Source organism: Equus asinus, chromosome 9, assembly GCF_041296235.1.
Source record: "Equus asinus isolate D_3611 breed Donkey chromosome 9, EquAss-T2T_v2, whole genome shotgun sequence".
Taxonomy (NCBI): domain Eukaryota; kingdom Metazoa; phylum Chordata; class Mammalia; order Perissodactyla; family Equidae; genus Equus; species Equus asinus.
In genome coordinates, this window is record NC_091798.1 from 26416619 (window position 1) to 26443802 (window position 27184).

At 50.8% G+C, this 27184-nt stretch overlaps 1 protein-coding gene across 2 annotated transcripts in view; it reads right to left on the bottom strand.

Annotated features, from left to right (window-relative positions):
* LARP1 (La ribonucleoprotein 1, translational regulator) overlaps positions 1–27184 on the bottom strand; it is a 79063-nt gene that overhangs the window by 27043 nt on the left and 24836 nt on the right. Inside the window, exon 1 of one of the 2 annotated variants that reach the window (XM_014830020.3) lies at positions 21425–22186. The exons of the other annotated variant lie outside the window; for it this stretch is intronic. Within the exon in view, the coding sequence (XP_014685506.1) occupies positions 21425–21863 (439 nt within the window). The 5' untranslated portion in view covers positions 21864–22186. Of the gene's footprint in view, positions 1–21424; positions 22187–27184 lie in introns of those variants that run through there. 2 annotated transcript variants of the gene reach the window in all.

Consider the following 27184-nt stretch of genomic DNA (forward strand, 5'->3'; position numbering starts at 1 on the left):
AATCCCACAAGACTGACTAATTACCAAGACCTACCATGTCCTTGGCAAGGTGCCACAGCTCCCTACATGCAGCAGCTCATTTATTGTTCACAACTACTGTAGGTAAGGTGATGATGATTCTCAGTTTAAAGATGAGAAAACTGAGGCTCAGAGAGGCTAAATAACTTGCCCCAGGTGACCTGGCTACTAGGTAGCAGAGCTGGGACTGAAACCCAGGTACAGCCTGACCCCACCTCTGGGCTGTACCAGCCTGAAAGACATCCTATGTTGAGAACTACTGGGAGCTCCATGAAGGTAGGGATCTTTTCCACCTTGCTCACTGGTCCCTGGAACCCAGGACTGCAGCCTGTACATGGCAGATTCACAGTAAATATTTGCTAAACATAGGAATTTACATAGGTATGGGTGCTTCTCAAAAAACTTCCAGAGCATTTTCTTCTGGGAAGAGAGGTTAATTACCTCTTTGCATTACGAGCGAACAGCACAGCTGTGCAGTTTGGTAGTCCCAACCCCTTTGGAGTCTACATCTATGCTAATCAGTGCGCTTCAATCCAAATGCCAGGGGCCAGCTATGGGCAACAGAGGACAGAGAGGGTGCATGCAGCAGACAAAACAGCACAGGAACTCCCCAGAGGCCCCAGGCTATACCATAAATCACAAGGCTGGCTGGCAACCACGCCAGCTGGGGAGCACAGGCGCCAGCCAAGGAAGGGGGCAGCAACCACTCAAGAGCAGCCGAGGCTGCACCCACAAACATAGGCTTAGTGCTGCCAGAGCTTCTGAGTTTTCAAGAAAAGCATAAAAGTAAAGTGTATAGCAAAGAGAAATTTCCTGCTTTCTAAATACTGTTAATCAATTCACATTTTTAAAACCCTTCTTGGGGCCATATTTGGCTTGTTGGCCCTGGTGTGCTTTCCTAGGCCATGATGGACAGGCCAATCACCCGGTGGCTGGGCCCTGGGTCCAGGAGCCAATCCTCCCAGGCAGCTGCAGGCACAGGCCGTGCTCCACTGCCTGCCTGACTCCGCTATCCCGACGCAGAAGCCTGCTCATCTCAAAGCTGCTTTCCCCTGTCCCTGGTAGTCAGTCACCCAGCACCTCAAGTAATGCAAACTCATCCTTACGGTTCTAAATCTAGGGCATTCTGTGCTGCAAGAGGCTTCTGAATCCCTAAGAAATTACTTTGGATTGTCTTTGTTATTGAAGTGGAGAGGTTGAAAGGGACTTGAGAACTCACCCCAATGTTCAGACAGGAAAACTGATGTCCAGGAGGGACCAGGCTGTGCCCAAAGTGACCAGCGAATTGTTGTGGAGCTGGCACTGAACATCAAAGTCCCGCCTCGTGATCGAGAGCTTTTCCCTCAGGTTGGGAAGTCAATTTCCCCACCCAACAAAATATACTCTATGCACAGGGGCACCCACTCACAGGGTGGGGGGTGGGACCTCAGGGACCCAAGCATTACAGGAACCGCTCCCCGCAACTACTGATGGCACCTGTAACAGAGTCCTGAAACATCCCTGTTTTTCAGGAAGATGACTTCTCACGTGGAACTGGACACATGACAGAAAAGAAGGGGTGCTCTGGCTGCAGTGGGTCTGGGAGCCAAGCCCTGCTTTCTCCTCTAACAGTACATCTTCCCGCTCCTCCAGAGCAGGCAGAACCTCTCAGCTCCCTCTGGGAGACCCGGGGTAGGCAGGCAGGCCCCGGAGGGCCTGAGCAGCTAGCTACCAGCACGGCAGGTCAGACACTCTCACTAACCCTCGGTTTCCTGCTCTCCGAAATGACTGAGCCCTAACAGCACCAGCCCTGCACACTGGGGACACTTGGTAACCGGAAAACTCCAACAGAAAGGAAACAGACTTGCCAGGTGTCCCAAAAGCAGACTGAGGAACTTGAGGAGTTCTTGGGTACAGACTAGCTCCCCCAACCTAGTTCAGCTGGCTGGCTTTGCCCCCTAGAAGCAGCTGATTTATTTGCCTCTGTTGCTGAGTTTGGGCCAGTCTTAGAGGCCCCTTCAGCACTACATACTACATCCCACTGGCAAAGAGCAGAACCCTAGGATGCCGTGGACGTGGAGACAGAGATGGCCCCACCTGCAGACTCCCCACGCCTGCTCACAGATGCCCTCGAGACACCAGCAGGTACCCTATTTCATTCCCTTCCCCTTCAGCAAATGTAGAGGGGGTCTGATCCCTACCCAAAACCCACCCCACCAACAATTTACTAGGCCGCTGGGCTATGAGGCAGGACAGAGCAGCAGGTGACAGCACAGACACTGAAGTCCACAAGAGGATGTTCTAACCACCAGCGGCCATCAAATAAGTAACTTACAAGGCCAGAGGAGATGGGCAAATCTGACCAATCTCTCACGCAGCCTCTCACTCAACAGGCATTAACCAGCCACACAGGAACGAGGGCCAAGCAAGCAGGCTCTTGAGGAGGCAGAAAGGCACCTTACATGGAAGATCCTAGACCTCTGTTGTATGATAGCTGCTAGTTCACAGGATTGTTTAACAGCTTAAATGAGGTCATAGTTATTAAACACAAAACTACCATAAATACATAATCATCTTTTTTTTACCTTTGAGGCGATTCTTGAATCTGCTAAAGACACCTAATTAAATTTCCATTTCAAATAAATAGCAAGTAATTGTTTAGAACAAGTGTGTCCCATGCACTATCTGGGACACTTTTTCCTGAAACAATTATTTGCTGTTTATCTGAAATTCAAATTAAACTGGGCACCCCATATTTTTATTTGCTAAACCTGGCCACCACAGGAAGGAAGGACCATTGCCCCAGGTACTAAGACGATGGGGTAGTGTCCAGAGCCCCGGGCTAGCAGGCAGAAGACCAGATGCCAGTCCTGGCACAGGCACTACAGCCCCTGCTGTGGGAGCCTGGCAAGAATTCCCCTCTGGGGTCTTCAGTTTCTCCATTCAGAGGCCTGTGGGCAGGGGGATCTTGTCATCTGCAGTACGTCCAGTCCCAACATCCTTTGATTTTATCCTTACACTCATTGATCATCCTAACCACAACTTTAGATGAAGCCAGCTTTCCAGTGGATAAGCTACCTCCAAAACCAGTGCAGAAGAATTTTCCATCATCTGAGGAGCTTATCAAAATGTGGATTCCTGGATCCTGCCTCCAGAGATTTTTGCTCAGGAATGGTGGGGCCAGGAATCTGCTAGGTAATTCTAAAGTAGGTTTTCTCTGGACATACTTGGAGTTATTTTGATTTAACCCAATGAGTGTCGACTTAATTCTGACAGGAGTTACCCAGAACCACACCACCACATTTAATATTTTAAAATCATGCCTGCACTTCTTAAACTGGTAGTGGGTACATGGGTTCTTGTTTTAATATTTTTCTTTTTATTTCACATTTTTGTTTTTGATTTTTTTGCTGAGGAAGATTCACCCTGAGCTAACATCTGTGCCAACCTTCCTCTATTTTGTATGTGGGTCACTGTCCACCGAGTAGTGTAGGTCTGCACCCAGGATCCAAACCCGTGAAGCTGGGCCGCTGAAGTGGAGCGCATGAACTTAACCGGTAGGCCATGGGGCTGGACCCTATATTTATGTTCTTTTGCATTAAATATTTAACAGTTCCTTGAAAAGAAAAGTAAATGATAGAGCTGTTCGGATGGACAAGGGACCCAAGCTCCCTCCCACTTTACCTCCAACTCAGCCGGAGTTCCTGAGCAGAAAGCCTGTATGAAAAACCCTCACTTCACAACTGTGGAAATGGGGCCCAGTGAACTAGTAGGCTTGCAATACCACTTCCATAATCTAAGAACACCTGGGCGGGAAGTGGGGGCCGGCTTGGTTAAAAATGCAGATTCCTGCCTTCCCTCAAGTTCCAGAAATCAGTTTGGGGAGGGGAACAGAGCTTGGCCATCTGTAGATTTAACAAATTTCACGTGCAATGCTGATGCCAATTAATTTCTGAGAACTGAGCTGCCAATAGGTGAGACTGCCAGGAAGGGACCTCGGTCTTCAACCCCCAGTCCAGGGTCTCATGCTTACAGACAGGTATTAACCAGCTCCCAAGAGCAAGAGGCAGCATGTTTTAATTACACAAACAGAAGCCAGAGGAGGGGTGCATGAGGAGCTCATCCCCTCCATTTACCCACCAGTCCAATCTTCAGTATCAGGAACCAAGACTGGTCAGGCCAAGAGCCACAAGCTCAGTGTCTCCACAGACTTGAGCTCGCAAAGGATCACGCTGGGCCGGGCTTGGGGTTTAGTTTCACAAGCTCCAAACTAAGGCTGTGCCAGAAGAATGAAGGCTCTGAAGGGAGCTGTCTCTCTGGCTCTTCCTTACAGCCAAATAGCCTCCACTGCTTTACCCTAGGCTTTGCATTTGCTCACCCAATGCCCTGAGGTCTGGGTCCCTTAAATCATGGCTAGCACTTACTAAGCACTGACCTCAGACATTCTGCTGTGGGCCTTTGTGCATTATATTTTTTAATCCTCACAATGGCTGAAGGACCATCCCAGTTTCAGAGGAAACTCAGAGGCTAAATGGCTAGCCAAAGGTCACACAGTGAGAAGGCAGCTGACATGAAAAGGTCTGAACTCCCGGGCTACCCTAGGCCTCTCTCAGCACTGCAGGAGACAGACACCAGATTCCATAGGTCCGCAAAGTGCTCCAGCTCAAGCCTGCAGGCCCTACAGGCGACTGAGGTCACCAGCACCAGGATCCACTTCTCTAAGCCTATTTGCTCACCTGCTAGTGGGGATAATGCCACTCAGCACAGGGGAAGAAGGGAAAAGCAGAGTCAGGAATCAAAGCACTATTTACTGCAAAGGCAATGCTCCAGGGCCACCTGCAACTGGAAGGCCTGGGCTCTGGCCCACACCAAGCCCAGGAGAATTTTGCCATCGCCAGGAGATCGGAAAGGGGAGGATGGAGGGAACTGCAGAGACCCTACAGGGCAAAGGACAGGCAGAAGAGGGGAATGTGAGATGGAAAAGCAGGGGTTTTGTATAGGCCCTGCTCTAGGGCACAGGGGAGAGCTGAATGGAGCTTAAGCCACCCATCCAGGTAAATTACCTTTCCTTACCCTTGGTGACCAGGGCTACTCAGCTCATAAGGTACTCCCCCCCTCACCTATCACTGCACCTAAGTCTCACAATAACAGTTTGAGGTAGGAAGGGTGGATGTGGTTCTCCTCATATTACAGAACATAGAACTGAGACACAGTGGGCTTCCTGGCTTGTCCCAAGAATATCAACTTGTTTTTTTGAGATGCCAGCCCTGGGCTCCTGCCACTCTCCCGTGAACCTTGACCACTGGTAACCTGGCTTTTGAGGGGCCTGTGTGCCAGGCACTGGGGAAGTAATGGTGAACAAGACATCCTCTGAGGGCTCAACTCATATAAGGGCTAATCTTAATTCCACCTGTAACTGGTTGATCTCAATCGCCTGGGACAGTGTACTGAGGATCCTTAGGCAGTAAACAGGCTCAGGAAAAGTCTAGGATCAATTAGTACCGTCTGCGGTGGGCAGGAGAAGGGTTAGCAACCACAAACATATCTATAATTCCAATTTGCAATGACCGAAAAACGCTCTTCATCTCAACAACTATTTAGCCCATCCTATGTACTATGGATACAGAAGTGGGTAAGATTGCCAGCCCATGAAACTAATGGTTCACGTGAGAGCTGACATGTGTGATGGTGGGTTCAATGGCCCCCAGGGGCCACTTTGTCCTCACCCCAGGTAAGACCTGCAACCCTCAGGACAGGACTCTTCGGAGGGATTAAGGCAACGCCCAGAAAGAACAAAATGCAGAAACACAAGTGACAATTATGGAACAGGTGCCCCTGTGCAAAGAGCACTGGGTTGAGAGTTAGGAAAACTGCCTACTTCCCCAAGGTCAGCCCGGATCACCCTTCTTCACCACCAGCAGCAGGGCAGTGCAATGGTTAAGAGCCTGGAAACCAGCGGGGGGGTGGGAGAAGTCCTCCACTTGGGTTTGTCCTGGGGTGCATTGGTTTCCTCTTTGTACTTTGGCTAGTTGAAAATCCAAGCTCTTGGAAGGCAGCTGAGTGTGGCGGAAAGAGCACTGAAATGGGCTTTGGAATGCTTGCGTTTTAAACGGTGCATCCCTCTATGGCAGCCTGGGTCAGCAGCTTCCCCTATGTGGGCCTGCTTCCCTCAGCAGCGTGTGTGTGCACGTGTGCAAATTCTGGACCGGGCTCAGTGGTCTCAGATCCACTCCAGGTGCCTGCAGAGGGCAATGAAGGAACGGAGGCCTCACAGGCAGCAGAGCTAGGCTGTGTGCACCTGCACTCACAGCGAGGTAGCACTGTTCAGCTCCTTAACCCTTCTCATCAGGAAAATGCTGCCTCACCGACCAAGGCTGTTTTGAGGGCTACACGATAAGTGCCTGTGAAAACCAGTGTTTCTAAGTGGGGAAAAACATAAGGCTCACAAAATATTACAATCCCATGTTTTTTAAAAGGTGTGTGTATATATACATATATATGTGTGTGCATACACTCACAAAGAAAGTCTAGAAAGTGCTGTTCAATACAGCAGACATTAGCCACATGTGGATACTGAGCACTTATAATGTGGCTAGTCTGAACTGAGAACTGCTTTAAGTGTAAAACACACACCAGATTTCAAAGACTTAGTACAAAGAATATAAAATATTTTATTCAATTATATACTTTTTATATTGATTATATATTGAAATGGTAGTATCTTGGGTTATATTATTTAAATTTACTTCACCTATCTTTACTTTTGTTAAATATGGCTACTAGAAAATTTAAAATTATATAGCTGGCTTGCACTGTATTTCTGTTAGGCAACGCTGGTCTAAAAGAATATGGAATCTTAGTAGTACTTATTATGGTGGTTGATGGGACAGACCATGAAGGGATTTATATTCTCTTTGCTAAAACATATTTGGACATTTTTCTACAATGAATTAGTGTTGCTAGAGTAAGTTGAAAAGATTTCCCCTTCAAAAGAAGTTAAAAGGCCCAACACATAATAGTATTTCCCATCCACTCTAGTAACCAAGAGCCGGGAGCCTCTCAATGCCTGTAGAGAGCCACTCCCCACCCCCTCCTACTGGCCCCGAGGCCACGCCTGAGAAACCACAAGGTCAGCACGGCTCTTTCCAGCAGGCTCCACGTGGCCTGACAGAGCTGAAGAGGAACATCTCTGGGGGAAGAGGGGTCAGGGCTCACCAGCAGGATCAGAAGTTCCAGGGCCTGGCTCACACCCACTCAGGATAGCCGGGGGCAGAGCTAGAACCTGCAGGCTGGCCCACCATGGCCTCGTACAGATTCATGCTGTCTGAAGATCTGTACAGGTCTTCTCTCAGAAACAGTTTTCCAGGTTGGGTATGTATACCTCTGTGGTCTGGGAGAAGGCAAAGCCAGATGAGAAGGCAGGAACTCTGGAGTCAGTCCGCCACTGGCTGGAATCCAACTACTTACTAACTATAGTCATGCCCCGCATAATGACATTTCGGTCAGTGAAGGGCCACATATACAATGGTGGTCCCATAAGATTAGTACCATACAGCTCACGTGTGTAGTAGGCTACACCATCTAGGTTTGTGAGCACACGCTAGGATCTTCCCGCAATGATGAAATACCCTAACATTTCTCAGAATGCATCCCTGTCATTAAGCAACGCATAACTGTACTGTGTAGCCTTGAGAAAACTACTGAACTTCTCTGAACTCATTTTCTCACCTGTAAAATGAGGATCATAACCGTAGCTAGAACCCATACGGTTGTTGTGAAAACAAATGAGATGCGCGTGGCAGCTCAGAAGTTTGATAATCACATGAGAAGGAAACGGTCTGGGGCAGTCTGGCTTGGCTCCCCGGGGCATCTGTCCTCAAGGAGGCAAGCTTCCATAAGGCAGATTCTAGGACACCTGAGTAAGCCCACAGACATGATAAAGGCACACTGGTGATGGATGAGCAACACAGTCACCATCCAATCCCGTCGCACAAGTTGTGAGAAATGAAGGTCCAGCCAGGAGAAAGGAGAGAGTGGGACTGAAATCAGAACTTGAATCCCCAGACTTTCAGCTCAGAGAGCTTGCTCTGACCCCACTCTGAAGATCTTACCTGAAATAAAAAAGCCACTGCAGTTTCTACCAAGAAGTCAGGAACAGAAATCTGTGACATAGAGAGCCCATGCCAGGCTCATTCCCCACCCTCTGGCCCCACCATCCCTGCCCTTGCTCCTGCTGGTGCCCCCATACTATATCACCCACACCCCCCTCAACTCCACCCTGGGGCATGGAGCCTGGGACACGCCAGGGGAAGCTGGCCTAGGCAGGGCCTGGTTCTGGGGCCAAGAGACCCAGAACCAGGGTTGAAATCTTGGCCTGCCTCAGGCCACAGTTCTGATTAATGGGCACAGTACAACTAATTCAGCTTCTAGAGAGTCTGAGCAGAGAGAAGGAAGTAAGAAACAGCAATCAGAAAACTTCCTCTCTAAGTGGTTTAGACTTGGGGGAAAACAGCAAGTTAGTTAAAACATCAGCCCAAGTCACTATGCTATCATCCATTCCTTTCCATCTCTTTCCTGCGGAAGTCTCCGGCTTCCAACCTGGTCTCTTCCTGTCCCCTACCCGAGTCCACTCACCACAGAACAGAGTAATCCTAAAACAGAAATCAGATCATGCCACCTCTGTCATTGTTTTCAGAACAGGATCCAAACTCCCTAAGGTGCTCTCCAAAGGCCTCTTGCTTCTGATTTATTGAGCCCCTCACCTCTCATTCACACAGGCCTCTCTGTCAGTTCCTTGGAGAACTCTAAACTTATCACCACCTAGTACTTGCTATTCCTACAGGCTAGAATGCTCACCACCAGGCTCCTAATCGATTCCATCTTGGCTCACCCTTAGAGGCATTCCCTGACCTCTATCAACATGAATAAGGTAAAAGTGATGTTGTGTTCAGACCCAGGACCTTAGAATACTGACAGCATCTACTTCCTGTCTCTTGGGACACTCTCTGGGAGTCCTAAGCCACTATATAGTAAGTCCTACTACTCTGAAACCACCAAGCTGGAGAGGGCACCTGAAGACACTCTAGTTCCAGCTGAACTCAGTCTTCCATCCATCACTGCCAAGCATGGGAGTGAAGTACCAAACATGGGAGTAAAGCTGTGGTGGGCCCTCCAGACCAGGGCACCCATCACCTCTATCATCGTCATAAAGAAAAGAATCGCCCAGTTGAGCCCTGTGCAAACCCTGATACACAAATCAGTGAATAAAATGGTGGTGGTTGTTTTTTTGAGGAAGATTAGCCCTGAGCTTACTGCTGCCAATCCTCCTCTTTGTGCTGAGGAAGACTGGCCCTGAGCTAACATCCGTGCCCATCTTCCTCTACTTTATATGTGGGACGCCTACCACAGCATGACTTTTGCCAAGCGGTGCCACGTCTGCACCCAGGATCCAAACCCACGAACCCTGGGCCGCTGAAGCAGAACGTGCGAACTTAACCGCTGTGCCACCGGGCTGGCCCCAAAATAGTTATTTTTTTTACGCTACGAAGTTTTGGGGTGAATTGTTAGGCAGCAAGAGATAACCAGAATTACCTTGTTGGCTTACAGTGTCTCCCCATCAGAAGGTAAACTATGAGGGCAGGTCCCTTCTGTCTTGATTCCATCAATATTCCCATGGTCTAACACTTAGTAGGTTACTCAAACAAATGTGTTACATGAATGATTTTCACTTTGGTGGCAGCCAACTTAGTTCCTTTCACACCAAAGATGGGCTCCAGCCCTCCTGCTTCTCTAGATAAGCCTGAGGACTCTGAGGACTTAGTCTCTTGAGAACGCTCAGCTTCCCTTCTACTGAGCTGGCTGAGACTGTGATCCTGGCCTCCGCCAGACCTAGGTTCTAAATCTTAAGGCCAGAAGAGGGCGGGGTCTCAGCAACCACCCAATCTAACCAGGTACAGGATGTCAGACTCTTCCCAGTAACATTCCTGCCAAGAGATGGGCCACTACTGTCTGCACACTGCTGAGGGCACTCACAACCTTCTGGGGCAGATCATTTTAGCCCAGCATTTCCCAGAAGCCTAGGACAGAATCCCCCATGCCTAGGTAGAAGAATCCCACAGGTTTGGCCAAACTCTCGGGGACGGCACTCCGCAGCCAGTCTAATCGGGAGGGGCAGCAACCCCATTCAATGAAAGCTGTCAACAAACTGCAGTCTTTGTGGGAAAGGAACCTGAAAGCTCTTCTGACCCAACCACCCTCATTTAAGAAGCCTGAAGAGGTTTGCTAAGTTGCCCAAGGTGTCTCAGCAAGTGAGCCAAACAGCTGGGACTAGAAGGCTGGTCTCGTTTTCCTGCCCAGAGTTCTCTACCCTACTCCTACAGGGCTCACACCAACAGTTTTGTGAGGAGAGGCCTGCCTTGGAGAAGCCTCTCTCCAGTATCTGTTGCCCCCAGAGAGAATCCAATGCTCCAATGAGTCTCAGTTCCACTGCCCAAATAGCAGGACCATGCTGCCCAAGGCCTCTAGCCAGGATGTTTTCCCTCTCCACCTTCAGACGTAATAACATTTGCCTTAGCTGCTCTGACACCTACAGGGTGTTTGAGCTGGAAGTGGCCTTAGAGATTAAGATCAAAGATGGTATACCCATTTCACAGATGAGGGGAGTAGAGTAAAGGCTCACTGGGGCCTAACAGAACTCAGCTTCCCTGGCAAGCTTATCCCTTAGCTCTCAGACAGCTTTCTACTGCTGCTCTGGGACCTCAGGCCACAATGTCCAGTGGTGTCTTGTCTCCACATCACACCCACTCTCCCTCAAAGAGGTGGGTAAGGAGTCCCCTCTATGGACTGCAATTCCTCTCCTAGGCCTTAAAGTCTTCCCCACCCTCTCCTCTCCTCATCGCCCATAAGGATGCTCCTCAGCTTGTGGGCTGGACAGACTGCTAAAACACACAAAGGGTAGGCCCACAGGCCTCATGCTGGCGCCCTCGTCTAAAGGAGACTAGGTCCTGCCACTGGACAGCAGTCACAAAAGAACAGAGGCACAATGTGGCCAGTTCTCATTTTTTTCCCCATAACAGCTTTACTGATGTAATTCACATACCATGCTATTCACCCATTTAAAGTATACAATTCACTGGGGGTTTTTGTATACTCAAGAGTCTGACTTTTTAAAGAGAAGTTGCAAATCTCCAGGCTTCCAGACAAATTTTCTTGATTTTAAAATATAGGTGATTACTACAAATTGTTTTTAAAAGCAAGGCAAATCAAAACATGTCAGTAGACTGCACTGAGCCTGAAGAGGTAAGGTTGAGGGGGGCGCCCAATTGTGACTTCTGCCTTTTAAGATATAAGCCCCATGTGTTTTCTTAATCCCAGAATTCTGGGGCCTGACACCTAACAAGTACTCAAAAACTTCTGAATGAACAAATCTAGGAAGTACTTTGCCAATTTGCAGCTGCAGAGCCCCAGAGCAAATCACAATCCAAACTGTTTAAATGTTATCACCCTGTTAAGGAACTCAGTACCTCCTGTGACAGCTGAATCCATCTGCGGGCACTGCTGAAATTTACTTGACTGCAGCCAAATCCTACTGACCTTCCATCTCCCACCTGCCCTCAGAGCTTTACCCACAGGGCCAAATAAAGCAGGTCTATACAATGCCCTATTTCAGAACAACCAGCATTTCCACCCACTGCAAGCTTTGATTCTCTGGGCAAAATAATCCTAGTGCCTTCAACCATTCCCTCCTCAGAAAGGTGAGGCGTCCCAGTGGGCCGCCTGCTCTGTGTGCTCCTGATTTCCTGTCTCCCTCCCACATTCCCTAGAAGCAGCATCTAGCCTCTCACACCCAACTCTGCTCTGACCATGTCCAAACTACCCTTACACTCAGCTCCACTTTGGGCAAAACCCAAAGCGGGCTGTTTCATCCACGTAACTGGTCTCCCTCACATTACTGTTAGTACGTACACAAAATAGGAGAAGCAAAGAGACCTCCGCTCTCCCAAACAAACCCAAAGCTGCAGAAAGACACCGAAGATGGAGTGGGAGGGCTTCCCTGCAAGGTACCTGGGCCTGTCTCTCACTGCCGTCCTCCCACCATGGCACTGCCAACCGCCGCAATGTGGGCTTCTCACGGCTGTGACTCCTCTCAGCCTCCAGTGAGTCCTTCAACTCGCCTCCACTGTGGAGTCGCATGGCAGCCTGGGGCAGGGTCGGAAGAGCTGGCTCTAAGAAGGGCATGCGCTGCCTTCCTGTGTATGCTCAGGACCAAGCAGCAGGGATCAAAAGGCAGAGAACTCAGGAAGAAAAAAAGGCTGGCTTCAGCACCTATCCTCTGTTAGCAAACTGAAGACCCAGGTCAAATTCAAGGCCTCAAAAGAGGCACCATCAACACTCTTACGATCACTTCTAATGTGCCAGGCCCTGGCTGAGCATTCACATTCGCCTAGCTCACTTCCAGCAATGATCCCACTACATGGCTACTCTAGACAGAACTCCATTTACTGAAGCCCAGAAGTCACCAAGCCGTCCAAGGGCACCCGGCGGGTAAGTGGCTGGGCTAACTGAAACTGTAGGTTGACTGACTCCAAAGTCCACATTCAACCACCCCATTCTACTTCTTCCTCCAGAGGTGGAGTGAAAACAGAATGGAGGGGGAGCCAAGAGACTTGGCTTCAAGTCTCAGCCTTGCTTTGACCCTGTGATCTTCAGGAACTCCTGTTTCTTTTCTGGGCCTGTAATATCTTACCTGCAAATGAGGGTTTAAGACTCAGTGACCTCTGGGGTCCCTTCCAGCTCTCAACACTCTTTCCTCCCTGAAAAGAGGGCACAGCAATGGGAAGAGAGTTGACAACTGGGCACTGGGCTGGGCAAGCCTGACTCTCCACAGCCCAGCATTCTCAGCAAGTCACTACAGCAGCCTCTCTACAGGCAAATGCAAACCCCACTGTGCTCAATACAGGTGTAAAAACAGCTGAATTCAGCTGAGGGGAGGTGGCTCTGATGGGAAGGAAATCTTGTGCACTTGGCTATGTGTGGAAAAGTCGAGAGCCAAGCTGCAGCAGCCGGTGGCAGGCAGAGCCTAGAAGCCCAGCCACATGGGTGTCTCCCCTGGTAGAGCTGGGGAATGCCACCTGGAAGCCTGTCCCCCTGCCACTACTTCTGGGGCCTCCTCTTCCCACCTATCCAGCTGCAGCAGGGGCCAGCAGACTGGTGGCTGTAAGCTCAAACATGAGCTCAGCCTAGGCCAGCCCATCAGCAAGTGTGCTTCTTCGGGCAAGTGAGATGCATTCCAGCTAATGTGGCCTTCTGAAAGATCAGAGAAATCCCATAAACCAGAACCACTCCCCACCCTTAAAGAACGACAGCTGGTAATTGCTCAAGACCTACACTTCAGGAATGACTTGGAAATCTGCTTTCTTTTGTAATCTGGGAACCTTGCTCCAAAGGATCAGATAGGAAACCCCAAATCATCTATTCTTAACCTAAGAGGTTCTATCATGTGGCCAGAGTAATCTTTCAAAAGGAAAAATCTGACCATGCCACTCCCTCACTTAAAATCTTCAATGGCTCCCTACTGCCCTCCAGTTAAAATCAAATTTACCTTTCGAGTCATCTATGCTACAGCCACAGGGAATTACTCAGTTTTCTAAACCCCAGGGCCAATCCTAAACCAAGAATGAGCTCTCTTTCCAGGACTTTGCTCAGGTAACTCCAACACATCCTTGCCATTTCAGCACTGCCACTGCCTCCTACGGAAAGACTTCTCCGACCTGGACTGAACTGGGTGCCCCTGCTACACTCCCGAATAGTCTCACACTTTTCTCACACAGCACCTTCCATATCGGACTGTGAGTGCATGTGCTCCTTGCCAACACAGATTTTTATTATTCACTCTGGTATCCTCTATGCCGGACTCAAAATGTGCTGAAAGATGCTGTTAAAGCATGAAATTCATGCATTCATTCATTAATTAAATGTTCACCAAGCTGCCTACTATGTGCCAGGCATGTTGTAGGTGTTGGGGATACAGCAGTAGTCAAAAACTGAAGTCCTGACCCGATGGTGATAAGGGCTAAGGAGGAAAATGAAGCAGGGTAGGAGGGATGGGAATAGAGTAAGGGGTGGAGGCTTGCTATTTTATACAGGGTGATCTGGGATGCCTCTCCATCACAGTGATATGTGAACAGGAACCTGAAGAAAGTGAGTGTGTGAGCCAAGTGGCTATCTGGGGAAGAACATTCCAGAACAAAAGCCCTGAAGCAGGAGAGTGCACCAGGAAAGGCTAGGACCAATGCTGCTGGAAGGGAAAAGCGGTGAAAGATGAGTCAGCGCCTGGCGGGGGGCGGGGGGGGGGGGGGGGCCAGATCAAGCATCGTCTTAGAGGAGACTCTAAGGACTCCGATTTAACTCCGCTACAAGAAGCCGTGTGAGAGGATTTTAGCAAGAGTGATAGAAGACCAGCTAGCAGCTGCTCCTCCAACGGTCCAGATGAGAAGCAATGGTGTGTGGACCAGGCGAGTAACAAAGGAGGCGGTAAGAAGCATTTAGCTTTGGAGGAAGTTTTCAGGAACAAAAAGGATGTACTGGTAAATTAGAAGTATGGTGACAGAAACAGAGGTGGCCAGGATGACCCTCAGGTTTTTAGTCTGAGCAATCAGGAGGGCAGAGTTGCTTGTTAATGCCTCCTGAGGCTCACTTTCCTCATCCGTGAAGCGGGGATAACAGGAGCACCTGCCGAGCAGATCACGTGGGCCAGACCAGGTAAGGCACCCAGCGCATGGTACCTCCGCTATCACCACTGCTTTCCTGGGGGTTATCAGGAGCGTCAGTAAGCTAGTGTCTGTGAAAAGAAGAGCAAGACCACAGAGCCCAGGGTGGACCATGCATGCAGACGGCCCCCGGCCACAGTGGGACTTCAGTTCCTGCGAAGCTGGCAACTTCTTTTTAAAGCAGAGAAAAGAATACCTCTAGCTGCTGGAATGCATGTCTGGAGGGTAAGGAAGTTACCACAACAAGTTTGGAGGGTTATTAGAAAGTGCCCTGTAAACAAAACCTCTCCTGGAGGGGTCATCTGGGTTTACTGACAGTTCCTAACACTCAGACAGGGCAGGCCCTCACCATACACAACAGATTTACCTGGCTGGCTTTACAAAATTCATCAATAAAGGCCCATACTCCTCACCCCCAACACTTAGGGCTTTGCCAGTCTGAAGTCACAGCCAAAAGAAAGGTAGCAGGTCCAGACTGTGGGAAAATACGACGGGAGACACCCTAGGCTATCTGCGGTGGCTAGTGGGTCCTCACAACCATAACAAATAGCACTACTTGAAAGTGAAGCTAAGTGCTGATTATCACCCTCACTTAGGAAAGGTACGGTAACCCCTCAGAATGGGTAATTTCCTCAAACTACATATGTTTGGCTTTGGAATGCATCTTATGGAATATAAAACACTTAATCCGTGTGGGACATTTTAACTCATGAACTGAGCAACCCCATACTTGATACCAATTTGACCCTCAAAACAACCTCAGCACAGAAGTTAGTCTCATTCTGTGAATAAGAAAACAAAGGTTAGGCAAGCTGTCTGAGATCACAAAGGGAGAGCAGAGAGAAGTACTCTGCCCGTGCTCTGATTTAAACCCCATCACCTACCCCCTGGCTCCTTCACCCCACTGTTTCCTATAATTTCACTAGCCAGGTATCAAAACTTGCTTCCTTTCATGAAGCCCCAGCAAGGTACGGCTGTCCTCTCTCCTGGCCACTCCCTTAGATCATTCTGGACCAGTCTGGGAGGTTTGTGAGCCTGGACTGAGGCACCTGTGAGCCCTCTCAAGGCCCCAACACCCTAATTACCCCCTGTGAGCTTGTCTTGGACTTTGTAAACAGGGGCACTCCCATCTGCCAAGCTCTCCATTTTAAAGAGGTTCTTGTGGTTTTCGGCCCACTCCTCCTCCCTCCCTTCCCACCTCCCAAAGGGAGGGAATGAGTGCTGAGTAACAGCTCTGAAACGTTTAATCTAGCCTAGGTTCCACTGCAGACCGGGGGTGGATCAGCCAAGAGAGTCTGCTCCTCCGGAGGGTCAGAGGTCAAGACTGCGGGGAGACCACCCCCGCCAGCATGGGCCTGGAACCACCTCCTAAGCCCCTCTCCCTCCCAAGCAGGCACTCACTTCCCAGTTAATGTCAAACTCAAACTCCTGGCCCAGGAGGTAAGGGGCAGGCCTCCCTCGCTCTCCCCTTCAGAGGGTGCCCTAATTGCGTGCCTTCTTTGAGAAGAGGAGAAACTGGATTGAACTACAGGAAAACAGCTTTAAGCCCTCAGCTATTGAAGCTAACCTAGCAGTTCTCAGCCAGAGATGCACAATATAAAGAGTCACGGAGTTTAAAACAAACAAAAAACAATCAGACCACCATTATCACCCCTGACAAATAACTTAATATAAAGTGATCAGATTTCCTCAACTGTCACCAGTATGTCTTCTTATAACTGGTTTGCTCAAATCAGGATCCAAATAAGATCCATGCAATGCATCTGATTGATGCCTCAACCTTTTTCATCTATAACAGTTCCCTTTTTAAAAAACCGCCATTTATTTTTTGATAAAATAATTTGTCCTGTAGAATTTCTCACGTTCAGAAAGTGGATAACCGCTACCCCACGGTCAGTCTGTCCCTCTATCCTCACAGATCTACGGTTCTCTTAGGTTTGGGTTCAGTTTGTATTGGGGGTGGGGGTTCACAGACAGTGCTATGTACTTCCTGCTACCGCACGGTAAGGCACATACTGTCTGGTTGCTCCACAAGGTCTGACACGCACCCCAAACCATCAGTCTAGGTTGCTGAAGCCAGAAGAGCCGCTGCAGCCCTCACAGAGCTTGGATTCAAAGCTGGAATTCTTAACCACCGTGGCAGAGATAAACACACACATACAAGAAGCTCTGCTTTGGTTTCTTTGTTTTGTGGGGAGGGGGTTTCTTGAAAAAAGTGTTTTTGATACTAAAAAACCTTAACACATTAGATCTAATCCAATTCCCTCATTTTATGGATGAAGAAACAAGAGACACAGAGAAAGGAAGTGGGGGTTGCTGATGATCACAAAGCTGGCCATGAGCAGAATCAGAAGTGAAATGAACACTCCTAATAATGGTGATCATTTACTATAAGATTTTTAAAATAGCAATATTAAAAAGGCAGCACTTATTAGATGATCTGTGCCTGGCACTACACTAAAGGCTTTATACACATTATCTTCTTTAACTCTTATGACCTCTGAAATAGTAACTATCATTCTCATTTTGAGAATGAGGTAATAGTGGCTCAGAGAGGCTGAGTAATTCGCCCAAAATTGCACAGCAAGTGAGATGCAAAGCTTGATACGTACAAATATTGAACAATTATGTTGTACACCTGAAATATAATGTTTTATGTCAAGTAAACCTTAATTCAAAAAAAAACCCAGCAGGGGCGGCAGCAAAAGAAGCAAAGCTAAGACTCAAAAGTGCAGACTATGATTCCAGGGCAGAACACTTCCATCCAGTCTGCTTCTTGTGGTGGGGCAGGAAGGGGCCAGGATCTAAAGTAGCTTCGATGCTATGAGGTCTTCACACAGTGAAGCCTGATGCCCCAAATCCACACAGATGCCCCAGCTGGTACAACTGGGCGGAACCTGGGGAAGGGTCCAAACCCAGGAAGGAGAGCAGAGGAGAAGGAAGGTTTATCTGGGGCCAGCTCAGGGAGGCGGAAGAACCCTGCAGTTGCCATGGGTCAGCTGGCATAATAACCCTTTATTTTACGCCGTCAGTTAGCTGCACTTCAAAAGGACACAGAAAAAAGTGATGCCTAGAACACAAACACTCAAGTCTCAGACCCTGCCCCCGACTTTCTTTGAAAGAGAATCAAGAAAAAGACTACAGCATTGGTTAGTCTTCTTACTACATGAAGTCAGAGGTGCCACACAACCAACCCACCGATTCCCACTGCTGGCGGTGGAACCTTGTGGCTATGATACCCTCAGGTCTCAACCCACCGCACATCACGAGCCATGGCCAACTTTCAGTTCAGTCAGACCGGCCTCTCCCCACAGCCCTGAGAGCACAAAGGCGCTCTCCCCACAGGTAATGTGAAGGAAAGGCAAAGGAACAAATAAAAAACCTATTTTTAAAACATTAATCACTGCACATTCCAAAGCAAAAACAGCCAATTCTTTAGGTCACCAACCCTTGAGATTATCCATACTATGCCCTTCACATCTGTGGACAAGCAAAAGTCCATTTTTAAGGAGATAGATCCTACATATTTCATGGAGTACTGAGACAATACCAGAAAAGGCAAGTACTTCATTGATTTACAAGTGGAGAACACAGAGACCCAGAAAGGGTCCCGGAAAGTCCCATAGACTTAATCTCCCAAACATGGTATAAGAGCTACCATATGCCAGGCACTGGGCTACACACTTTACACATATCATTACAGTGATCGCTCACAACAGCCCCATGAGGCAGGTAAATCATAATTTAATTCCTATTATACAAACAGGGAAGCTGAGGCACAGAATGGTTAAGTAACTTGCCCAAGAAGGCACAGCTAGCAAGTGGTAGTGCTGGCATTTGAACCCACACAGTTTTGACCCCAGGACCTTTGCTATATATTTCTTCTTTAAAGTAAGATGTCTTGCCTCTCTCACACTTAAAGGGTTGTGGCTAGAATAAGGAAAAAAAATTTTAATATTTTCAAAATATTCTCAGGGAAGGAAACAACATAAAGCCAAAATAAAAATCCCAAGACTACAAATCTACAAACATGAGATGTGGAAGCTTAAACCAGGATAGAGAACCCCACAAGAAAGAGGGGACGTCAAAAAACATCTTTTATTACTAGTTACTGCACGTGTGCCTTAAAGAACTAAAACACTAGCATCTGAGCCAAAAGGAGGACTAAAAATAGGCATTTGCAGCAAGCTTCGGAAAGCTTTTAGCTGGCTTATGAGGCACTCATTTCTGCAGACTCCCAAAAACATGTGCATCACAGTACACAAAAATCCCAAGACCACACTGCCACTCCACTGGTGTCACATTTAAGCTTGTCCAAACTGCAAACAAAATCCGGGCTGGAAAAGCGCCTTGGCAATCCACGTAGACTCCAAAGAAAGGGCCACCAGCTAACCTTACCAGACAGACGATTCAATCACGAAATTCTCCCTCAAAAAGCATCCAAGCCCTCACAACAGGCTTAAACAGAAAAGCCACCGGATTAACTCAGTTACTCTGACAAAGATTACGCCAAAGGTTCAAAACCAATGAGTAGACAAGACACTTTCTTGCCGTAAGATTCCAGAAAAACAAGAACAGAGCAAATCTACCAGACTCAGAATTTTGCCTTGGGCACTTAAAGCAATCTTAGCTTCCCCACTCACAGGGAAAGGCGAGATGCCAGCCAAGCTGTCTTCTTCCCACGATCAATAACCCCAATGACGCACCCTATCAAGGGCCCCTGAACTTCCACAAAATGCCAGCTCAGGCACCCAATACCACCTGATGTCATGGCTGACCTAAAACCCACAAGGCAGGTTCACCAGTAGCTCAGCAGCAGCAGCCAGGGTGAGTAGCCCCATTTAAACTTCTGAGGAGTGCTCTCTCCTGGGGATGATTATACCCCTTTTGAGTTTAAAGAGAGAGGAAGGACCAAAGAGTGTCTTAAAGTTGCTCTCCCTCCCTCTGTGGGTGGATCAGGAGGGATATGCAAGAAAATGGAGGTTTCTGCACTGCCCTTTGCATAAGAGGGTTCTGGAAGAGAAAGGAGGGAAGAGCAGAAGGAAGAGAACATGGTTTGAGGTACTGTTAGTAAACCCAAAATGTCCCCTCCTCCAAATGAAGCAACCTTAAAAGAAATAAAAATTGCAACATGCCATTTACAGAATCGGCTGTTCTGGTTTCCCCAGGACTACCAGTGATTCTGCTCCCTTGAATGTGAAGGCACTAAGCTCCCCCTTCAACTGTCCCCATTTTGATGGTTTAAACCAGCCAGCCTCAACCAGCGACGGCAGAAGGGAAGGAATTCTGAAAAAGCATTAGGGCTAAGCCAGAGGCCGTCCCCCCGGCTACCAGTAGGTTTTGATGCGGGTCCACTTCAAAAAGATCCAAAACCAAACAATCCAGACCCACCGCGCCTCTGCGCGCCAGCCAAGGGACGAGCGAGGACGCGCCCCCCACCAGGCCGCCGGTCTATTCTCGGCGAGGGGAGGCCGAGACAAACCTCCATATTCTGCGCCGCCTCCCCTCCGCCGACACGGCTCCGCCGGGACTTCCTGCACCCCACCTCCCCCAAGGGACCGGGTCCAAAAGAACCAAAAAGCCGAGGGCGGGCCCGGGGAGAGCCGGCCGGCGGTCACATGCCGCTCCCCGCGCGGGGAGGCACCACGTTGTCCCGGCTGCGGAGGAATGCCGGGAAGGGGGCACGCGCACTCACACTCGCGCACACGCACACCCCCGGCCGCGCCGCGCCGCCGGCCCGCACCCGCCTTCCACCCCCGGCGGCGCGGCGGGCGCCGAACGCAGAGGCCGAGCGGCCGCGAGCAGCCCGCGGACCGGCGGCGCGGCGCATGGCGCCCAACTGTCACCCGCCCGCCCAGCCGGCCACTCCCTCCCCCGCCGCCACACGCCCCTCGTGTCGCCGCAGGCCCCCTCACCCGCCTCACATTTTCCGCCAACCCCCTAACTGGATGCCCCGCACGCTCGCCATCCGGTTCCCTCTCAAGGCGGAAGGTCCCCAGGATCGGGGAGGGAAACCACCGAATTCAATGACACGTTGGGTTTCCTCTTCTCCCCATTCTCCTCGTTACCGACCCCTCGACCCGGACTCGACCGCCTAATATCGCCTAATATATCACCTACCAGAGAACAAAACTTGTTAACTTTTAAATCCTGAATCCGTGCGGTCGGTGTGAACTCATCGCCGGGCACTCTTCTGCCCATGACATATGCCCATTAAACATTTACAACATGGGGACGATCGCAACGCTACCAAAACGGGGAGCGTGGGGCGGGGTGGGAAGAGGGGGCTTCCCGAGGAAGGTTTAGGCCAGAAACCGTCTCTCACCCCAACACGCGGTGGGGGGAAGAGGGCCCTTTTCACCGAAACCAGCAACCACCCTCTCCCGGCGAGCTAGGCCCGGACCATGCCGTTGCCCACTAACCGCTGCGGCCCAGGCGGCGGCCGTGGCCCCGACACGCCGGGCCCTCCAGCAGGGGCACGTTCCCGAGCGTGTCGGGGGGAAGGCACGCCGACCCGAACGAGCCAGGAGGCAATAAAAAAAATCCCGAGTCACCACGACCAGCGGCGGACCCCGGGGCCCTGGAGGCCGCTGGGGGAGGGGACGCCCATGTCCCCGGAAGAGGCCCCCGCAACCAGGAGAGAAAGGAAGGAGACCCACCTGGTGGGGACTGTCCGTTCACGGTGGCCAGGACCGGCGGCAGCGCGTTCTTAGTCCACGGGTTCACCTTGGGCGGAGGGGCCTCCACGAAGTCTCGGCGCCCGGCGCCCGCGGCTCCGGCCGCTCCTCCGCCAGCGCCCGGCTCGCCACCGCCACCCTCCTCGCCGTCGCTGATGGTCAGGCTCTCGGCGCCGGGCGGCTGCGGCGGCCGCGGGCTCTCGCGCTCCAGCTGCCCGGTGCCCTCCTTGTGTGGCTTGACGCAGGGCGGCCGAGGTCTCCGGGCGCCGCCGTCCGGCTCCCCCCCTCCGACGTCGTTCGCCCCGGGCTCGCCCTTGCCCTCGGGCGGCGGCGGCGGCTTCTTCCTCACCAGCCCCCCGTGCTCTTCGGCCTGCAAGAGCGGGGCGCCCCCCGGCAACAGCGGCTCCACCTGAGTGGCCATCTGCGCGCCCGCCCCCCCGGAGAAGCCGGGCGCGCCCGAGGCTGCCTCCCCCGCCTCGAACTTGGCTCTCAGAGCGCCCGCGACGCCTTCCTCCGGGGCGCTGGGCCCCAGTCCCTGCAGAGAAGGGTCGGGGTTCACGCTAGGCGCGGCCTCCCTCCCGGTCGGATGCAGGCGCCGTAGATCCAAGGCCCGCTGGCGGGGCGGGGGGGGGAGGAAGGCCCCCCACTCTGCGGTCCAGGCCTCCTCGGCGCGCGTCCCCCCCCGCCCGGTCCTCGCAAGTCGCCCCCACCCCGAGCCTGGCAGGCTTCTCGTCCCGTCCCTCCCTCCCCCCCGCCCCCGGGGCGGCCCGGGCTTCCCGGCTCGGGGGCTGCAGCAATATGGACGGACGGGGGAGAGGCGCGGCGAGCCGAGCAGACCACGCGATCCGCGGCAGGCGGCGGGCGGGCGCGCGCCTCGCGACGCGGCGGGCGAGGGGAGGGGACGGCGCTGCGGGGGCGCGCCCGCTGGGCCGGCCCTCGGAGACGGGCGGGCAGGCGAAAGCGGCGGGAGCGCGCGCGCACGGCCTCGGGGCCCCGCCCCTCGCCCCGCCCCTCGCCTCTGATTCCTCGGAGCATCTCCCGGGCTGGGGGGTGAGGGGTTCTCAGACCGGACGGGGGCGAGCACGTGCCTGATGCAATTCGGGAGGCGGGGGCGATGAGGGGGGCAAAAGAAATGGGGGGGTAAACGGGGGAGGTTCCTTAAAGGGCCAGCGCGTGAGAGCGGCCGCAGGTGGAGCACATGGGAACGGGCCATGCGGCCGCCCGGGCCTGCTCGCGCTCTTGAGGTTAGGTGAGCCAGATTCGGGAGAAGGAGCCATTAATGCCACCCGCCACTTACAGGGTGGTGGAGGGGGGTACCCATCCACCCCAAGGACGCGCCGACGGTGCTGGCTCGCTGGCGCACAGCGGGCCTGGCCCCTCCAGGCCCCGCCCGGGTGACCTTGGGCGAACCGCCCTCACCTCCGCCGGCTGTGCTCGGCTCCTCCCCGCCGTCCCCGGCCCGGACACTGACCGGAGATGGGTTCGACGCCCGGACCGGAAGGCGGGCCCTTAACCCTTAGGGGCAGCGGGCGCCTAGGAGGTGGGTACGGAATTACCAACAGCCCGCAATCCGGCCAAGCCCACGAGACCAAGTGTTTATGGGCAGGAAATGTCTTTTCTTACAAGTGGATTTCTTTTTTTCTAAAGAATTGCTTTGGGCGGAGTTGAACCAACACCCGATTGGGACTCCAGAGATCTGAGATTTTGTCCTGGCCCTGGCCCTGCCCCTTACCAACTCTGCAGCAGTCGCTTCCTCAGTGGGCCTCAGTTTCCCTGTTGTATAATGAAGGAGCGGTGTATGACAGCGGTTTCAAACTTTAGTACACATTCAGTTCAATAAGTATTTACTGACGTTGTACTGTGGGGGCCTGCAGGATTCTAGGAAAGGGGGTGTGTGTGTGTGTGTGGCAATAAACCAGGTTAACAACGTCCCCAGCCTCATGAAATTTACATTCTAAAGTGGAGAAAGAGACAATAAACTAAGCGATAAACAAGTGCTTGTCTGGTGTCTATGAAGACAATAATTACTACAGTAATAGATTAGACTAGATCAGCTGCTTTAGTTTGGATGATAGGAGGAAACCTTGAACAGGGATTCCAAAGCATTTGAAATCAGGCATATCTGAGACTGGACCCAGAAATCTGCATGTCTAACAAGACCCCTTGGGTGCTTGCCCACCAAGGTGGTCCCACACTTCACTTGGAGAAGTTGTAGCCTCTGACTGGCTGTGATCCCATCTGCTCTAGACATAACAGCCTGGAATGTTGGCCATCTCCAAGGCTTAGAACACATGACCTGCAGGATAGAGGAGAGGGCGTACTGGAACGCCTCTTGGAACTGTCCCACAGGACAAGGCTGGTTGTAGGGTTGTGACCAGGGCTACCGGGGCGAGGTGCTAGTGAGGACAGTCAGGCAATCTGATGTCTAGTCCCAGCTCTTCCATATGTTGTAACTCAGCCTCTGTTCCCGGCCAGCTCTCCACACTTCCCTGGGCCCCCTTTCCTGGTGGAAAAACGCAGGTAAATTATGCCTGACTTGCTTCTACCCTCCCAGCTTTTGTGGAGTCAAGTGGGACAACGTTAGTCCAAGTGCTGTGTAAATTATAGAGACTGAGGCCAGTGCTTCAAAAGAGGTACCAACAAAAGTAATGATTAAGGAAATCTCAAGGAATTTAAGCAAGATTCTTCATAACTGCATTATATACACTCTTACTCAGAAGGTAAATTATTGCACCTTGTCCCTGGAATGCACTATTCCTTAATACGTTTATTGATAAATATTTCCTGAAGAGGTTATTCACACTAGATCCTCTCTGAACTTCGTTAATAGGAGACATAATGGTCATTGTTGGTTATTCTTTACTATATGCCTGTAAGTGGAGGTAGAAGGGAGAGGTGCCCCCATACACATTGTGAGGGGACGAGGGCTCTGGGGGGATAAGTAACCACTCCACACTACCCAGCAGTCAGTCTGAGCTGAACAAGAACCGCCAGGCCCTGCAGCATGGAGGCTGGAGGAGCACTGGGATCTGCACACCCTCGGGCTGTCGTGCCCCGGGGAGGAACTCCCAAACACGAGTGTGCCATTTTACAGATGGGCAAACTGGGGCCAGAGAAGCCAAGAGAGTTGCATGAGCCTAAATCTTAGACTGAGGCTGTTAGAGCTGGAAAAAGGAATCTTAATGATTACTCAAGCTCCTTGTTTTGCAGATGAGGACAGTGAGGTTCAGAGAAGTGAAGTTACTTAACCAAGGTCACTCAGCTAGTTCAGGACAGAGCCAGGTCTCACACCTGAATCTCCTGATCCTAAATCCAGTGTCTTTTTCTACATAAAACGATGGAACTGGGGTTTGGATTCAGGTTTTTTTCATTCCTGACCCACTATGGCATTCTCTACGCGTGTCTTCAGTTCTAAATATTAAATGACCAAATAGTTAAGAGTAGCTACTTTTATTGAGTAGCCACTATATGCTAGGTTCTGCGAGAAATACTTGACGTTGATTATCTCATTTAATCCTCAAAATTACTCAGTGAGATAGGTATTAATTCTTCCCACAAATAGCCATTGAGTCCCTACCTTGTGCCAGACACCAGGCTAGGCCCTGAGCTGTTATGATCGTCAATTACAAAGGAAAGCAGTTGAAGTTCAGAAAAGAAAGTCAGGTGGTGCCTAGGGTCACAGGCAGCAGCTAACTGTCAGAGTGGGCTTTTTCAGGGCAGTCTAACTCCTCAGGGCTTGTCCTTACCCCTCGTACCACACCGTAAGGCCTGCCTTTCTTCCCTCCATTGCCATAGCCACAGGTATTTATGGAGAAGCCATCAAATACACAGGCTTAGGGAAAATACTGAAAAAGTTGAATCCTGTCTCTCCTAAAGGTAAACCCTAATTGGGGGGACCAAGTAACTAAGCAGTAGGTGACCTGAGGCCAAAAAAAGAGAGAAGACAAGATAGACTTTAGGCAAAAAGAGACAGGATCAGACTAACTTGGGCCGTGCCCAGGGCTTCAACCACTGATGCGCCTCAAACCCAAAGACGCATAGAAAATCAAACTGAAAAAATAAAAATTAGGAAGTGGGTCCACATAACTATTTGTAATTAATTACGTGTTTGTTTGCTCCCGGTGCTGACAACTTCCTAAAGAGAGACAGAGGAGGCCAAGCGAGGGACCAGAGAGCCGGGAAACCTGGTTTATAACCGAGGTCTCATCGCTGACTTTGCTGGATGACTTTGGGCGGCCTCCTGAGCCTCCCTGGGCTTCCATCTCCCCACTCACAAAATGGGAAGCACAATACCTGCCCACCTGGCTCATGGGTGTGAAGAAAGATAAAATTTCCATGAAACTATTCTTTCAGGGGGCATAGGTAAAAGGGGAGGGATGGTTCCTTGAGTTATCTGTGCTTATTAGGAAGGAACATTTCACACACTTGGATGTGCAGTTTTATTCCTCTTTGAGTTTGATTTTTCCAAAGGACTCTGTTCTGGAAGAACGTGGGCTGGATCACTTATCTTCTGACATCAGGGGCTCCTGGGCGTGGTGAGGCCTCTTTATACTGACACAGAGGAGTAGGACAGAGTTAGCAAGGGAGGGGCCTCGGCCAAAACAAACAGTGCCAGCCGCGGAGTGTTTTTGCAAACGCTGAAGACTCGTGGGCCTCTGGCACATGCCAGGAAATTGACTTCAGTTCACAGGAGGAGGCTCAGCCTAGAGCTCCTCTTGTGAAGTAGATGCAGACAATAGTTAACCTGTAAGGGAGTAGGGGTAAGGAGTAGGAGAGGGTACTGACTGTTCCCATAATACCTGGTTAAGTCCCAGGGCAACCGTTTTCTGTGAGCGTGATTATCCCCATTTTACAGATGAGGAAGTGGGCTCAGAGGCAGCCCAAGCCCCCCCAGGGGGTTGGTAAAAGAGAAGGATGGATTTGCAATGAAGCTCTGATAGAGAGTTAACTTTTAACACATTCACCACTCTGAGTTAGACAGGCACCATCCCAGCCTCTTTCTCCTCCATTCTACCTACGCAGCCTCTTCCCCAGCCCCGCTACCCTCCCTGGCATTCCTGTGCTTCTCAAGTGGGCTTATGGTGGGCTTCCCCACCAATTGTACCCCTCCCTGCGATGCAGCCTGCCACACTGCCTGAGCAGGCTCTCAACTCTCTGATGGACTTTGATGGGCCCTGCCTCTGCTTAAAATCTCTACCTTCACACCCTCTCCTGTCCTGCTGCCTTCCAGCCCACACTTCAGCAACAGTGGATCACTCACTGTTTCTTTCACTCGACAGATAAGCACTTACAATGTGCCAGTCATTGCCCAGGCCCTGGACGAGGGGAGATGAGCAAAACACACATGTTGCCTGCCTTCAGGAAGCTCCCGCTCTAATCCTCTGTGGACCCCATGTTTTCCTGCCTCAATTCATGTTATTCTTCTCCCTGTGACATAGCTGTTCATAGTGAGGTCCTGAGTGTGAATCCCAGCTCAACCATCCAGTGACTTTGGGCAAATACTTAACCTCTCTGTAAGCCTCAGTTTCCCCATCTGTAAATTGAGGATGATAATACTACTTATCTCAGAGAGCTTCAGTGAGACTTAAATGAGCTGATGTGTGTAATTTAATAGCACAATGCCTGGTACATAGTATGTGCTAAATAAACATTACCTTTCATTACTTTTATTATTGCCAGTAATGCCTTTCCATTTCCCCTTGTCCAGAATTCTACTTGTCGTTCAAGGCTCAGCACAACATG